We start from the raw sequence: 16,285 nt of genomic DNA, 5'->3' as shown, positions 1-16,285 counted from the left end.
CAAAAAATTAGCCAGGTGTGGTGGGGAATGCCTGTAGTCCTAGCTACTCTGGAGGCTGAAGCAGGAGAATCACTTGAACCTGGGAGGCAGAGGTTACAGTGAGCCAAGATGGCACCGCTGCACTTCAGCCTGGGCAGCAGAGTGCAAACTCCGTCTCAAAAACAACAACAAAAACAAACAAACAGAAAACAACAACAAAAAACTACCACAAAACATTCCAAGCATATATAAAACTAGAAAGCACAATCAAGCCCCATAAGCCTGGCTCCAACAACAAATCCATGTTTTATTATACTTCTTTCATTGACTACATCCCCTCAATTTTTGGCTAGATTATTGTTGTTGTTTTTTTTTTTTTGAGACGGAGTCTTGCTCAGTCGCCCAGGCTGGAGTGCAGTGGTGTGATCTCGGCTCACTTCAAGCTCCGCCTTCTGGGTTCACGCCATTCTCCTGCCTCGGCCTCCCAAGTAGCTGGGACTACAGGCGTCCACCACCACGCCTGGCTCATTTTTTGCATTTTTAGTAGAGACGGGGTTTCACCATGTTAGCCAGGATGGTCTCGATCTCCTGACCTCGTGATCCGCCCGCCTTGGCCTCCCAAAGTGCTGGGATTACAGGCGTGAGCCACCGCACCCAGCCTGGGGAGATCATTGAAAAGAAGATCCCAGACATCATGCCACTTTCCTCTTTAATACAGAAGTCTACAACTCTTTAAAAAAGTGGGGGAGGGATGATTTTCTTATATAGTCACAACACCACTATAATGTAAGTAAAATTAACAATTGTTTTGTAGTATTGTTTCATAATCACACAAGACTCAAATTTCCCCAGTTGTCTGAGCTAGACTCACTCATTGATCCATTTTTGTAGCAGAAAAAAAAGGCTCACTCATTGAATTTGGTTATCTCCCTTAAATCTCTGTCTCTTTTAATGTAGAATAATCCCTCCCTTTTGTTAAGTCACAAGTTTGAATTTTAGTAGAAACAGAAATGTAAAATTTAAATTTAAAAATTTAGAAAAACAAATTTAAGAAACAACAAAAAAATTGCTGTGAAGCCTTAACTAAATTAGGATTATAATTTGAAGTACACATACATAGAATTAGAGTTATAATGGTAACTTTAATTGTAAATGTACTAGTAGGCATATAAGTATATAAAGCATAACATCTTATTACATTTTATGAGGAACCTCAAATGATATGAGCAACCTCTTGTCACTTTAGGAAGATCTTTTGGAAAATACATCTCAAGAAGGTCCCCATGTATACACTGTATTAGGTAGAAATCAAAATTATTTCTCTGATAATTTGAATTTTTAATGAAATTTATAGCTTACACTATGATATTAAAAGTGTTACCTCACTCTTTCCCAAAAAGCAGAGCAGTATAATAATTAAATTCATTCGTTATTAATGTGAGTGTGAACAGAACTTAATGAAAGAGTGAAAAACTTCTAAAATATTCTGTTTTTGAGTTGTACTACTGGGGATAAGGAAGAAGCATCAACAAGTACCGAAGAAAAGCATTCATAATTTAGAAAGTCTAAAATCCTAGAATCCGCAAAAATTATAAGAAATTTTAGATACCTTAAACACTTACTTGAATAACTTTTACTTATTGATAAAATCAGTACTTCATTTCCTACAGTGAGGGGGTCAACAGGAGAAAATGTTTTCTACCTTGTCCTCTGAACTCAGGACATTTATTATTTTTGAAGTAATGTACTCTCCTCTTTTAATTTCTTCAGCATCTGATGAGAGACTTCACTTTCTAACCAAAATATTTACTGTTCTCAACCTAGAATATGAACCTACAAAGCAAAGGCAAGGCACTGATGGTCTACACTGGTATTCTGACAAATGTCTGAACTCTGATGTTATCTTATACACTGACAGGAAGTATAGTAAGTGTGAAGACCAAATAGAAAAATTAAGCAAATTTCCAACTCTAAGTCAACTCTTAACAAAGTTATCTGATGTTTTCTCCAATTAAAAAGGGCAGTATATTATGTATTTACCCTTTGTCTTAGCATCTAAAATTTATGAATCTACTCCAAAGATACACTTAATAGAAAAAGACTTACGGGCCAAACTAATTAATGCAGCATGCTTGTGACAGCAGAAGATTGAAAACAATCTACATGATCATTAATAAGGGACAGGCCAAATAAATAATGGTGCATTTGCACCGTGGTGCACAATGCAGCTATAAAAAAAAAGATGAATATTTCTCTATATTGCTTTAAGATGATATCTAGAATATGTTGTCAAATTTAAAAATCAGAGTACAGAAAAGTGTAATAGTATACAACCATTTACCTAAGGCGGTAAATACAAACATATTTGTAAATACAAATAAGATGTTCACTAAAAGGATGACTTATTGGGAGGAGAAGTAACAGGACAAAGGAAATGGAAGTCAGCATGTTCTGAATGTACCTTATTTTGTAGATTTGATTTAGAAACATGTAAATGTTTTATAAAAGTATAAAACAAATTACATTAAATACAAAAAGTTTTCAAAAAACTGAAAACAAATGAAACAAATTAACCTGTGTAGTGAGTTAGTGGCATTATCATATGAAGAGGAGTTATTTCAAGTCATTTAAAACAATAATTTGGGCTGGGTGTGGTGGCCGACACCTGCAATACCAATCCATTAATACGAATACATTGGTGGTAGAGGCAGAAGGATCACTTGAGCCCAGGAGTTCCAGGTGAGCCTGGGCCACATAGTAAGACTTCATTTCTACTTAAAAAAAGATAAACTCGCCAGGCATGGTGGTGCACACCTGTAGCAGCTACTTGGGAGGCTAAGGTGGGAGGATCGTTTGAGCCCAGGAGTTCGAGGTTACAATTAGCTATGATTATGCCATTGCACTTCAGCCTGGGTGACAGAACGAGGCCCTGTCTCAAAACACAAAAACAAAAATGAAAACAATAATTTGATTATATATGCCTAGTGGGATATAACCTAAGGACAAAAAGAACTATAAAAGATATTTTGGACTGCTTTCAATAATCATAATATTCACATTGTTATTATTTACAGTTACAAAGTTTTTATTATATAGCATACGTTACAGAGCTTAAAAACCATTGTGTGACTGTGTGTGTGTGCATGTGTGTTAAAGAAAATAAGGAATTATGTCAATGCTGTTAGAAATCAAGATTTTTAGCATAAGAAAATAGATACAAATATAAAATCAAAGAAGTTATGCAAATTTGTAATCTTAAATCTGAATGGAAAATATTAGTATGAACTCCTGGTTCTATGCACTGAAAAGGCCTCTATGTTCCATCTGAGTTCATAATCAATACACTGATCATTCTGGGGAGCTCCAAGGTAATCAGTCCACTATTCTGAAAACTGTTAAAAAAAAAAAAAAAGATACCAAGCATTTAACGTGCCTTTCCGACATGGGTTGTATCTTCCAGTAACCAAATAGTTGATCCTAAGAACTTTTACTTTGGAGAAATTTCCCGGTCTATAAAATGAGGAGTAGAATTATATTATCACTGCTTAGATAATCTCTGGTGAAATAATGGATCTAGGCAATAATCATCAATGGACAAAAACATCACCAGAAGAGAGACAGCCAGGTATGAATTATAATCCACCTAACAGAAGTATATAAAACCACCTAGGAAGTTTTCTTGCAAGCCAAAGAAACAAATACCAAAGGGGGGAAATAAAAACCTTCACTCAGATCAAGCCCCTAGTTCTAACTGTCAGTTTATAGTAAATTCAGGAGAAAGAGAAACATGTTAAACAACACTATGAAATAAAATCAGCAAAATCCAGAACATAGAGGGCCATATGGGTTAAATGACCTAGTTTTTTCCAACAAATAAATTGTAAGAAAAAAAGAGGTATCAGAGTCTATAGATTAATCTCAGTGGCATATCAACTACATGTAATGTGTCCATGTTGTTTGAACCCTGATTTGAACAAGTTTACATAAGAAAATTTTTTAAGACAATCAGAGGAATGCTGATTGAATATCTGAACATAATGAAGAATTATTAATTCTTCTTTTGTGTGTGAGTATGGTAGTGTACTTATGTTAAAGAAAAAGAGTCCTTATCCTTTAGGGATACATATGTATATATTCAGCCGGGGGAGTATGTGTATGTTGGGATGTGGAGTGTAGAGTGAGTGGGAATATTCACCCAACATGATTGGCTATGAGTTGGCAATTGCTGAAGCTGGATGATGGGCATGGGGATATTTGTTACATTATTTTTTATTCATGCTTGAAATTTTTCATAATAAAAATTAGTTTTGAAAAAAGTCTTCAATTCTGGAACCTGGGCTTAATCTTAGATCTCTCACTGCTGTGACTTGATCATATTTCCTAGTCTCTCTATGCCTGAGTTTCCTTACCTATAAAATAAGTTAAATGTGCCTAACACATGAAAGGCATGTTAAAGGATGAGCTACTGTTATTATTAACATTTACTGGATGCCTCCTAGGAATGGACTCTAGCATGTGCATTCTCAAAGAGATTCTCATCTCATTTTCCCGATAGTCTTATGATGTTGGTGTTATTATTTCCACTTTTAGATAAAAAAATTAAGGCTAAGAAGTAAAATAACACGTCCTATATCACAATAATTAAGTGGTAGAATAAGAATTCAAAACTAGGTCTTTTGCCTTCAAATTCAAAGCTCTTTCCACTATGCCTCTTTGTTCTTTTTTTTTTTTTTTTGAGACGGAGTCTTGCCTTGTTGCCCAGGCTGGAGTGCAATGGTGCAATCTCAGCTCACTGCAACCTCTGCCTCCCAGTTTCAAGCGATTCTCCCTGCCTCAGCCTCCCAAGTAGCTGGGATTACAGATGCCCACACCACACCCAGCTAATTTTTGTATTTTTAGTAGAGATAGATTTTGCCATGATGGCCAGGCTGGTCTCCAACTCCTGAGCTCAGCTGACCTGCCTGCCTTGGCCTCCCAAAGTGCTGGGATGTTCCTTTAGATTAATCTGAAAGAGTCCTATTTTCTAGAACACGACGCAAACTATATTCACATGTAATATATGTGTATGTACATTTTAAAAACTAAACCAACATATCACATAAGGATAATCAAACCAACAAAACAATATCTTATAAACAGGAGATTTTAAAACATTGCAGTTATTAGTTACAGGTCTCATACACGTTGCTGCAATATACAGAACATACCTCTGTAATACTCTGAGTAGTTTCCTACTTTTGATGGGGTATTTCTTCTGAAGGTTGAGGAATGTCACATGAGTCCCCTTATCTATGAGGCTACTAAATGCAGTATGATTTTCAGGCAGTTGCAGCAGAGAGCGCCAAATGAACATTCTGAAATAAAAATATATTTTAACCCCCCAAATTGTTTTTGAGTAAAATTGATGTAACATACAGAATTTACATGGTACCTGTATTTTGTTGGATATTCACCGTAGCCTTTTAATAAGATTTGTAAACGCTTTTTGTTTAATCCATCTGGTAACTCGTTCTATAAAGAAAAAGATAGTATTAATAAATGACATGATCATTAAAACTGAAAAGGTGACAAATGGTAATCTAGTCCACAGTACTTTCCAACTTTAGAAAACAACACATAGTAAGACATATTTATGTATTAGAGGTCTTTTCCCCACTCCCCTCTCTCCCTCTCTTGAGCATGCATACACATAGCCAGTAAAGTTCATGATATAGTACCTTCCCTAAACGAGCTTGACAAACTTTTTCTGTAAAGGGCCATGATGTGGTTTGGCTCTGTGTCCCCACCCAAATCCCAAATCTCATCTTGAATTATAATCCCCACAATCCCCACAGTTGAAGGAGGGACCTGGAGGGAGGTGACTGGATCGTGGGGGTAGTTCCCCCATGCTGTTCTCATGATAGTGAGTTCTCACGAGATCTGATGGTCCTGTAAGTGTTTGACAGTCCCTCCTCCACATATTCCTCTCTCTCCTCCTGCTGCCTTGGGAAGAAGGTGTCCACTTCCCCTTCAGCTTCTGCCATGGTTGTCAGTTTCCAGAGGCCTCCACAGCCATGTGGAACTGTGAGTCAATTAATCCTCCTTTCTTTAGAAATTGCCCAGTCTCAGGTAGTATTCTTTATAGCAGTGTGAAAAAGGACTAATAAAGGCCAGTTAGTAAATATTTTAGGTTTTGTGGGCCAAGAAGAAAAATCAAGATCATATATTTATATATAACCACTTTAAAATGCACAAAGCATTCTTAGCTTGAATAGCTGAATTAGGCCCATGGGCTGTCATCTGCTGACCCCTGCATCAAGAGCAATCCATTCTGACAGCTCCTCCCTCGTCTCTCTTTCCTCAAAATTCTAGGTAATTCCTAACATTGAAGCATCAAGGAAAGGTCTGGCAGAAAAACATGCGGGAGTACATCATTTTATCCCAACAGACATCAGCTCCTGCTGATAGTCCCTTATACCTAATTTTAAGCCAATTTTTATCTTAATAAAAAATATTGTATAGAATTTAGGATTATAGAGCTGTTTTCATATATTATCTCAACTGGATCTAACAACTCTATAAAACAGATGAAATGTCTTCCTTTACTTGAGAAAATGAGAAGTTTGGTAAATTGCTTATGGTCACAAATCTGCTAAATCTTGGCTCAAGACTCGAAGCCAGACTTTCTGATTGAGTTTAGTGCTCTTTTTACCACAAGAAACACGTAGTCCGATGTAAGAGAAGGGTGAAGGGAAAACCCAAGATGATGGTGAATGAAGATACTTGAGGGCCATGTTAAAGGTCTAGAGGGCAACCAGAGCAAATGAGAGCAGTATGATCCAGGAAGACTGCCTTCGTCAGCAAGATATCTGCTGCCACTGAAGCCTCTTTTTAAACAAAGCAAAATGTGCCCTGGAGAGTTTGGCCTCAGTTTGATCTGTTCTTGACCATGAGGTGATCAAGTTCCTTCTTTCCTTTCCACGTGCTAATGCAAAGATTAGTTGAGGACTTGCACTTCACCCCATCGAAGTGTTCTATTTTGACCTACTTCTTAGAGCTGGCAATGGTTTCCTCAGAAGCAGCTCCATTCCTCAACATATTTCTGCAGGATATCCAGATTTGATCCACACTACAATGCTGCCAGATACCCTGACATGATGAGCCTTTTAATTCCCGAAGTTACTCATGACCATTCCCACCAGTTTTCCCAGAAAAGGTCCTGCAAACTCTGAAGCCAGAATATCTCAGAGATACCATTCAGCTTATCTTTGCAATAAAGCATTCATTAAATAGGAGCAATATTGCCTAATCTTTACACAACTAGGCTTGGCTTGTGTCTGCTATTCAGTTTTTTTCTTTAAAGAAATAATCTTTTGTTTAAAGTTACACGAAGAGGTTATAAAACTATAAAGAAAATCAAGGGCATAATTAACACAAAAGTGAGGACAATGGTTATATATATGGGGTAGGGAGAAAAATGTGATGGGGGATAAGCACACAGGGGGCTCCAAAGCTACTGGTAATGCTCTATTTCTTCATGTGGAAATGGGTATGTGCAGAAAAAAGTGAACACAAGCCGGTCTGAGCCTGCTACCCTTAGAAGACTTACTTGCAAGGTCGGCCTTTGGCTGGTGCCTAGAAGTTGAATTTCAGGAGAGTTCTCACTACCCCCAGAACCAATAAAGAGTGGCTCATGGTGTTTAAACTGCTTGTACAATGTGGTTTATGCTGAATGCCCACCTTCCTTCTGGGAGTCTGAAATTTGAAACCTGTTAAAACAGGGTACCTACAGAACCAGCCTCTAGTAAAAGTCCTGGGCACCAGGTCTCTAATAGATTTCCCTGATAGACAATACTTCACACGTATTGCCACACTTCATTGACAGAGGAATCAAGGATGTCCTGTGATTCCAGTGGGAGAAGATTTCTGGAAGCTTGTGCCCGGTTTCTTCTGGACTTCACCCCATGTGTCTTTTCCCTTTGCTGATTTTGCTTTGCATCCTTTCACTTTCATATATTATAGCTATGAATATGACTACATGCTGAGTCCTAATAAATCACCAAACCTAAGGATGGTCTTGCAGCCACCTGACACAGGATACATAAGTAATCTTTTTTTACTTTTCATTAAGCTGTAATCTGCTTTAGACACTCTTCCGTGTTGCAAGTTTTACAATTAAAAAATGCTTAAAGAAAAAAGAAGTTACAGCAGTCCCTACTTATTTGAGGAGGAAATGTTCCAAGATCCCTAGCAGATGCCTGAAACCTCAGATAACACTGAACCCTAAGTATATTATGTTTTTCCCTATATATACATACCTGTAATAAAGTTTAATTTATAAATTAGGCACAACAATAGATTAACAATCATAACTAATAATAAAATAGCACAATTCTGACGGTATGTCAGTATCAGTACTTTTGTGCTCTACAGAAGTTTTTTAAGTAAAATAAGGGTTACTGGAACACAAGCACTGTGATACTGTGACAGTAGATCTGATAACCAAGAGGTTACTGAGTGACTATGCTAGACAAAATGATAATTCATGTGCCAGGTGGAACAGAGCAAGATGGCAGGAGATTTCATCATGCTACTCAGAACGATGTACAATTTAAAACTTACGAATTGTTTATTTCTGAAATCTTCCTTTTAATATATTTGGATCACAGTTGACTACATGTAAAAAAAACCATGGAAAGTAAAACCATGGATAAGGAAGGACACTATATTAAAATCAATGTGAAAAATATCAGGTATTATTAGCGAGAATGCGGAGCAACTAGAACTCTCAAATACTGCTGGTAGGAATGTAAATCAACTACTTTTCAATCAACCACTTAGGAAAACTGACAGTATTTACTAAATTAATCTACAGTGTATCAGTTGAGTAGTTATTCTGGGGTGGGCGGGGGTAAGGGAGAGAGAGTATGGAATGGAGTAAGAAGCTGATGGTAATGTTCCAGTTTTTGATCTGGGTGCTGGTAACACGGTGTGTGCATTTTGTGAAAGTTCACTGAGCTGTATACTTAATGTGTACTTTGTATATGTGTGTGTATATATTTGTCATTAAAAAGTTTTAAAATCCCTTGAAAATAATGTAACATCTCTATTAATAGCCATATTTTCTTTATTTCTCAAAATAATATGGCTGGGTGTGACAGCTCATGCCTGTAATCACAGCACTTTGAGAGACCAAGGTGGGAGGATCACTTGAGGCCAGGATTGAGACCAGCCTGTGCATAATTTCACTTACAACTTTATTCTCTTCATTTATTCTCTTTCTTTAATTCCCAAGAGAGGGAAGAGTGGTGATGGCTTAGAAATCACAAGACTTGTCTACAGCAGAGTCATGACAAAGTTTAATTACCAAATATTCTTACCTTTTTACTTTCAAAATCACCAGTCAGGTCTTGCTTTAATATTCTAGTTTGTATTTTGTTTCCTCTGGATTTTGCTGGCTGCTGTACTCTTCCTGATGTTACTTTCATCTTAAGATCACTGGAACTTAGTTTATTCTTGGGCAAATCTTCAATAACTTTCACTAAAGGCAGAGGTGGCTAAATGGAAAAATAAATATATGTATTCTAGTGGATATCCTTGGAAGATAGGCCTGTTAATATATGATGTTCAAATTTTGCTTTAATAACATGCTTTAATATGTAGAATTATTCTTCAGGCAAAAAACCTAAGTAAAATGTCTAGGAACATTTGCTTTGACTAATAAAGCAAATTTCTGCTGAATCTTTTTGAAGAACATAATAAAGATATATGATTAACAATAGCAATAAATATAATTATTCCTTGAAAGCTGGCCTTAAATCATTTAATACCAAATCATGTTTACACATACATGGTGAAGTTAGTATGGTGATTATTACCTATAGCAAAAAAGGTACAGTTAGCGGTATGGCCCTCTAGAATTCTGACAGAAGTACCCTAATATTCTTTGGGGTCAAGTGAAATTTCTAAGAGGAAACTGCCAAATGATTTTCTTCTAGAAGCATGGAACCTCTGCCTCTCTATCCCTTGGTTAAATGTTTTCATCTGCTTAGTGATCACTATTAGTTCCTTATTGTATCAACAGCTTAAGCAGGTCAGACAATGTGACTTAGAACCTATACCTTCATTTTTATGGGCCCATCAGACAGGGAAAAAAACCTGAACAACTTCAATTTACTTAAAGTAACATTACTCACTAGAACATTTTCTCCATAAATAATATTCTCTTTGAAATCAAAAGATCTTCCTTCTTCAAAGGAAGTGAGCAAATAAGGTAACTCAGGCTTTCTAAGTTCTAAATACAATTCAAACACAATGACCATTTACAGTTTATGATTCAATTCTTCAATTCATCTATAGGATGGGATTAATAATGGTTTGACTTATGAATATTACCCATCTTTAATATCCTTAAACTATTTTTTGACTTCAATCCATTCTTCTACATTTTTATTAAAATTTCCATTGTAATGTCACAATTTCCCCTGTTTGAGCCTTATCTTCTACCATGAAGTATAACCTCCCAAAAAGAACCTGAGATATGACCTGACTTGACATGCTTTTGTAGTGTTAAACCTTCAACATGTAAGAATTCATTTACTCTATTACCACAGTACCAGAAATTTTCCAATGACAAGAAAATAAAACTGGCAAAAATGGGACAAATGTGAGTTACGATTTACAGAGAATATAGAGCTGAACATTAATGTAGCCTGGAACAGCCATAAAGACACTGATGGTACTGGGAATGTGTCCAAAAAATAAAAAAGATCATTCTACTTCTAAGCTAGCTTTTCTATTCATGTGATCTCAATTTGCTCAACAGATAACAAGCAGAAAGGAACTCAATGACTCACTCTTACCATAGTTTTTCTCAGATCTCTGCCTGCCTCTATTAAGAAGGTTTAGCAAGGCCGGACACAGTGGCTCACGCCTGTAATCCCAGCACTTTGGGAGGCCAAGGCAGGTGGATCACCGAGGTTAGGAGTTCAAGACCAGTCTGGACAACATGGTGAAACCCCATCTCTACTAAAAATACAAAAATTAGCCAGGTGTGGTGGCACGTGCCTGTAATCCCAGCTACTAGGGAAGCTGAGGCAGGAGAATTGTTTGAACCTGGGAGGTAGAGGCAGCAGTGAGCCGAGATCATACCACTGCACTCCAGCCTGGGTGACAGAGTGAGACTGCATCTCAAAAAAAAAAAAGAAGGTTTAGCTAGTACTGTAAAACTGACTATTCAGAGGCTGAAAACTCTGTCAGTAAGAGCAGGTATTAATACATTTTTAAAAATTTATTAATATATAGCACATATTATAATGTAAAAATATATTTATATAGTATACATAATGATATAAAGGGCAAAAGAGCAGCAGAGTATAATCCCGTATGTTTACAGACAAGTATGCATACACACACGTGCGCGCGCACACACACAAACATATACGTATAGTTAATTCTCACTATTTGCAGTGGTTCTATAAAGTCACCATGAACACTCAATTAGTGAATACTGAAATACTGCTCCTAGGGGAAACACAGAGTCAGTTTCCTGAGAACCTCATTAATCAATTAATCATGTGTGTTTCCATTTAAAGACATCTTATTTAATACATATTGCTGATTCCTTATCATTGAACTCACAGTTAATAGGACTATAACTCATTCCTGAATGAGTTAATCTAACACACGTATTTTCTCTATAAGGGAAGCCACAGACTGTGTTTAGAAACAATACATAGCGCTTTAGCGCTATGCTTGGGGACCACTTTAAACAGTAAAATCTTAACAAAAAGCTTCAAAATGAAAAAAAAAAAATAAATGGTATTAAGCAGACCACAAAATGGATACTTGTTTACACTACGAGAGCTGAAATAAGAAGACAGAGTGTTGCCTTGTTTGACTTCAGCTGGGAACAAGGGTATCTGGTGACTCAAAATTTCACTGCTCTGTGCATGTCCCTGAATGACCATGAAAGCACTGCAAGTATTAATTTTGAAGTTACAAATCAATTTTAGTGAGTAGGTGAATTCTCATGTATAGAATGCACAAATAATGAGGAGTGACTGTATATCTTTACACACATAGAAAAGAAATTGGGAACGTGTAAATCAGAATCATCTGAGAATGGTGAGATGTTCAGTGATTTGTATTTGTGTATTTGCTATTCTGTATATTCTTATTTTTTTCTGCAACAAGACACTACTTGCATAAATTTTTAAAAGATAAAGAAAACAAAAAGGAGGAGGCACAAACTTTTTTCTAGAATAAAAAAAGGTGGCAAATGCTACTCCAAATACACCCAATCTCATGTGATCTTGGAAGAACTGGAACACCCAGAACTGCTAGTTATTCGCTGTGTGATTAAGTTTGAGCATGAATTTCTTCCTGTGTAAAATGAAAAGGTTAGACCAGGTGATCATCAAAGTCTCTGTTAGAGCTACCAAGGTGCAATTCCAGACTGGAAGACACACGGACAACATGACTCATTAGCTGGGGGAATTTTAAATAACCAGAGAAGAGAGGCGTGCATTTTAGTGAAATGGATGCTGTGGATAATAGATTCAGAAATAAGGATGGTGTCTATGGGGATAATGAGGGAAGTTATAAGTTTGAGGAAATAAGTTAGACAGGTAGACAAGATTAGAGAGAACACTGAGAGCCAGGCAGAAGAGTCTGGACTTAATTCAACAGGTGAAGGAAGGAAGCCACTAAAGTAGCATTAGTTAAGAAATGATGATGAATTATTTTAGAAGATGGTAGGATGGGCAGGGCAGGCACTGAGGGCTCTGAGTTTAAGATATTTCTTTAAATTATCGTTAGTCTAGAGTAGTTAATGAAGACCAATACGAAGATAGCAATTACAGAGGTGGAGAATAGGCAACACATTTATAGATATTTCAAATTTAAGAAGTTGGGCCGGGTGCGGAGGTTCACGTCTGTAATCCCAGTATTTTGGGAGGCCAACGTGGGCAGATCATGAGGTCAGGAGTTCGAGATCAGCCTGACCAACATGGTGAAACCCATCTTTACTAAAAATACAAAAATTAGCTGGGCATTGTGGCGCACGCCTGTAATTCCAGCTACTCAGGAGGCTGAGGCAGGAGAATCGCTTGAACCCGGGAGGTGGAGGTTGCAGTGAGCTGAGATCGCACCATTGCACTCCAGCCTGGGCAACAAGAGCAAAACTCTGTCTCAAAAAAAAAAAAAAAAAAAAAAAAAGTTATATGACTTAGTATTGACTGGATTTAGAAAATAAAGGCATAGGAAGTCATAGAGCTTCAAGGTTTCTAGCTTATGAGATGGGAAGAAAACATGGGACAAAACTGAAGAAACTAGGATTGAAGAACTCCTTTGGGAAGGAGATAATGAGTAACACCTAAATGAGAGACATCAAACGGAGATGTCCCTCAGGAGGGCAACAATTTAAGAATAGAGCATATGTGAGAAATCAAGGTCAGAGATGTGGCTTTCGGAGTAAGAGCAACAACATGTATCCAGAAAAATGGATAAGTTCCAGGTAAGTGAGAAACAGTAGCATAAAGATTTTACTCTTGATGATATAATAGGTAAGTGTTTATAAAAAGCTGATGTTGATTACTTGATCATACATACCTTATTTATTTCTTGTGTTAAAGCCTGAACTGAATATATGTTTAGACTTCCATTTTCCATAATAGATGCAATGTACCGTCCATGTGGGCTAATTACTGATGAGCTAATTCCTTCATCAAGGCTCCCAATCTCAAAGAGAAGTTTACAAGTCTGTATATTGATAAATCTCATAATACCATCTTGACTTAGTACTCCAAGAACCTAAGAGTAGAGAGAAAAAATATAAACTCCTAAAAACATGTGACAGTGAATGTCTGAAAGTCATACTATATACATGTCTTTACATGTATGCAATGTTTGTGTATGTACGTGTGTGTGTATATATATGTGTGTGTATATAAATACATATATTTTGAGGGGGACACCTAGAGGAAATTCTATTCTCAGTGAGATATGTTTTATTTTATTATTATTTTTGTTTTGAGACAGAGTTTCACTCTTGTTGCTCAGGCTGCAGTGCAGTGGCACGATCTCCACTCACTGCAACCTCCGCCTCTCGGGTTCAAGCAATTCTCCAGCCTCAGCCTCCCGAGTAGCTGGGATTACAGGCATGCACCACCATGCCTGGCTGATTTTTGTATTTTTAGTAGGTATGGGGTTTCACCACGTTGGCCAGGCTGCTCTCAAACTCCTGATGTCAGGTGGTCTGCCTGCCTTGGCCTCCCAAAGTACTGGGATTACAGGCATGAGCCACTGCGCCAGGCCTGATATTATATATTTTAAAATCACAACTTATGGCTCATGTTGATGATGCCCTGGATCTAATCAGAATCAGCAAGGAACCTATCATGGTGGACTATGGAAAGGTGCCCTAAGAATCTTCCCTTCCCACAGGCAGATCATGCAGGGGACAGAGAGGATTAGACAACGATATAATTTGAATATGTCTCTCCAACAGCAAGTATTGGAAACTTGCTCAGTGCAACAGTGTTGGCAGATAGGGCCTAATGAGAGGTGACTAGGGCATGAGGGCTCTGCCCTCATGAAAAGATTAATGCTGTTATTATGGGAGTGGGTTTGGTATAAAAGGATGAGTTCGCCTCCCTCTTGTCCCCTCCCATTCCTCCCTCCCTTTCTCACCCATATGAGGCCTTCTACTATATTATGACAGAGAACAAAGGCCTTCAAAAGATGCCAACCTCTAGATCTTGAACTTCCCAGCCTCCAGAACTGTGAGAAATAAACTTAACGTTATTTATAAATTACCCAGTCTGTGGTATTCCAATACAGCAGCACAAAACAGACTAAGACAGACAGTTCCTAACTTTTGCCTCCACACTGGCTATCAGGAACAAGGAGGGTGGAGGGTTTGCCTTCCTGTACCCTTTCCATAGCTAATCGAAGCTAACATCAGCCCTGCTGCCCCCACACAAACCTGTCACTGCCACTGAGGCTCCACATTGTCTACCTGTTTTCAGCAAATATTTTAAGTAACATCTGGAGAATGGAGAGTTTGTGAGTTGCAAGGGTAGTGGAGGGGTAGGAGGGAAGCTAGTCTTTTAAGGGGGGAGAAAAGTTTAAATTTTAACTCATAATTTCAAAAATTAAAAACATGTAATAAAGGCCAGGTGTGGTGGCTCACGCCTGTAATCCCAGCACTTTGGGAGGCTGAGGAGGGAGGATCACGAGGTCAGGAGATTGAGACCATCCTGGCTAACATGGTGAAACCCCGTCCTAAACTAAAAAATACAAAAACTTAGCCAGGCATGGTGGCGGGCGCCTGTAGTCACAGCTACTCAGGAGGTTGAGGCAGAAGAATGGCATGAACTCGGGAGGCAGAGCTTGCAGTGAGCCGAGATTGCGCCCCTGCACTCCAGCCTGAGCAACAGAGTGAGACTCCATCTCAAAAAAACAAAAAACAAAAAACAAAAAACAAAACACAAAACAAAACAAAAAAAACCATGTAATAAAAAAGTTGAAGCAAATAAACCCCCATGCTGCCTTGTCTAAGCACAGGTTCTCTTCCCAGTGGCAGTGGCTGGTAAGTGATGCCATCATGTGATTGCTTGAAATGCTGATGTCATTTATCATACAAAAGACTGTCAAAAGCAGTTTGGAGGTGATAGTCTATAAAGCCCTCCTGTTGGCTGGCTTGCAGGAAACAAAGCCCCTCATCTGCAGTTGATGCAACTCCTCTGGAAGTCAACTGGGCAAGATCTACCCAAATGACAGATGCACATAACCTTTATGCCACTATTTCTACTCTGGGATTTTATCCTACAAAGAGGATGTGTGAAATGACACTTGTAAAAAGTTATTCAGTGAGCATTATTTGTAACAGAAAATGACTAAAAATAGGTTAAGTGCCAATAGAAGACTGGTTTAAAAAATAAACTGCATAGTGTTGCAGTTATAAAAAAGAAAGAAGTTCTGCACTGATATAGAACAAGTTCCAACTTAAGAATAAAGGGTAGACTGGGCGCAGTGGCTCACGCCTATAATCCCAGCACTTTGGGAGTCTGAGGCAGGTGGATCACTTGAGGTCAGGAGTTTGAGACCAGCCTGGCCAATATGGGTCTACTAAACATACAAAAATTAGCTGGACATGGTGGTTCATGCCTGTAGTCCCAGCTACTTGGGAGGCTGAGGCAGGAGAACCACTTGAGCCTGGGAGGTGGAGGTTGCAGTGAGCCGAGATTGCACCACTGCACTCCAGCCTGGGAGACAGAGCTAGATTCCATCTCAAAACAACAACAAAAAAACCCAAAGAATAAAA

The 16,285-nt window shown here is 38.0% G+C and overlaps 1 protein-coding gene across 11 annotated transcripts in view; it reads right to left on the bottom strand.

Moving 5' to 3' along the window:
* Positions 1-16,285, bottom strand: part of TBC1D31 (TBC1 domain family member 31) — a 79,194-nt gene that overhangs the window by 35,199 nt on the left and 27,710 nt on the right. For all 11 annotated transcript variants that reach the window (XM_023224507.1, XM_023224517.1, XM_023224546.1 and 8 more), the window contains 4 exons: positions 13,570-13,770; positions 9,339-9,515; positions 5,411-5,490; positions 5,187-5,333 (listed from right to left, as the gene is read on the bottom strand). In XM_023224507.1, the coding sequence (XP_023080275.1) occupies positions 5,187-5,333; positions 5,411-5,490; positions 9,339-9,515; positions 13,570-13,770 (605 nt within the window). The remainder of the gene's footprint in view (positions 1-5,186; positions 5,334-5,410; positions 5,491-9,338; positions 9,516-13,569; positions 13,771-16,285) is intronic.

The sequence above is a fragment of the Piliocolobus tephrosceles genome, chromosome 7 (assembly GCF_002776525.5).
Source record: "Piliocolobus tephrosceles isolate RC106 chromosome 7, ASM277652v3, whole genome shotgun sequence".
Classification (NCBI taxonomy): Eukaryota; Metazoa; Chordata; class Mammalia; order Primates; family Cercopithecidae; genus Piliocolobus; species Piliocolobus tephrosceles.
Note: the sequence above shows the minus strand (reverse complement) of the source record. Positions and strands in the feature narration are given on the sequence as shown.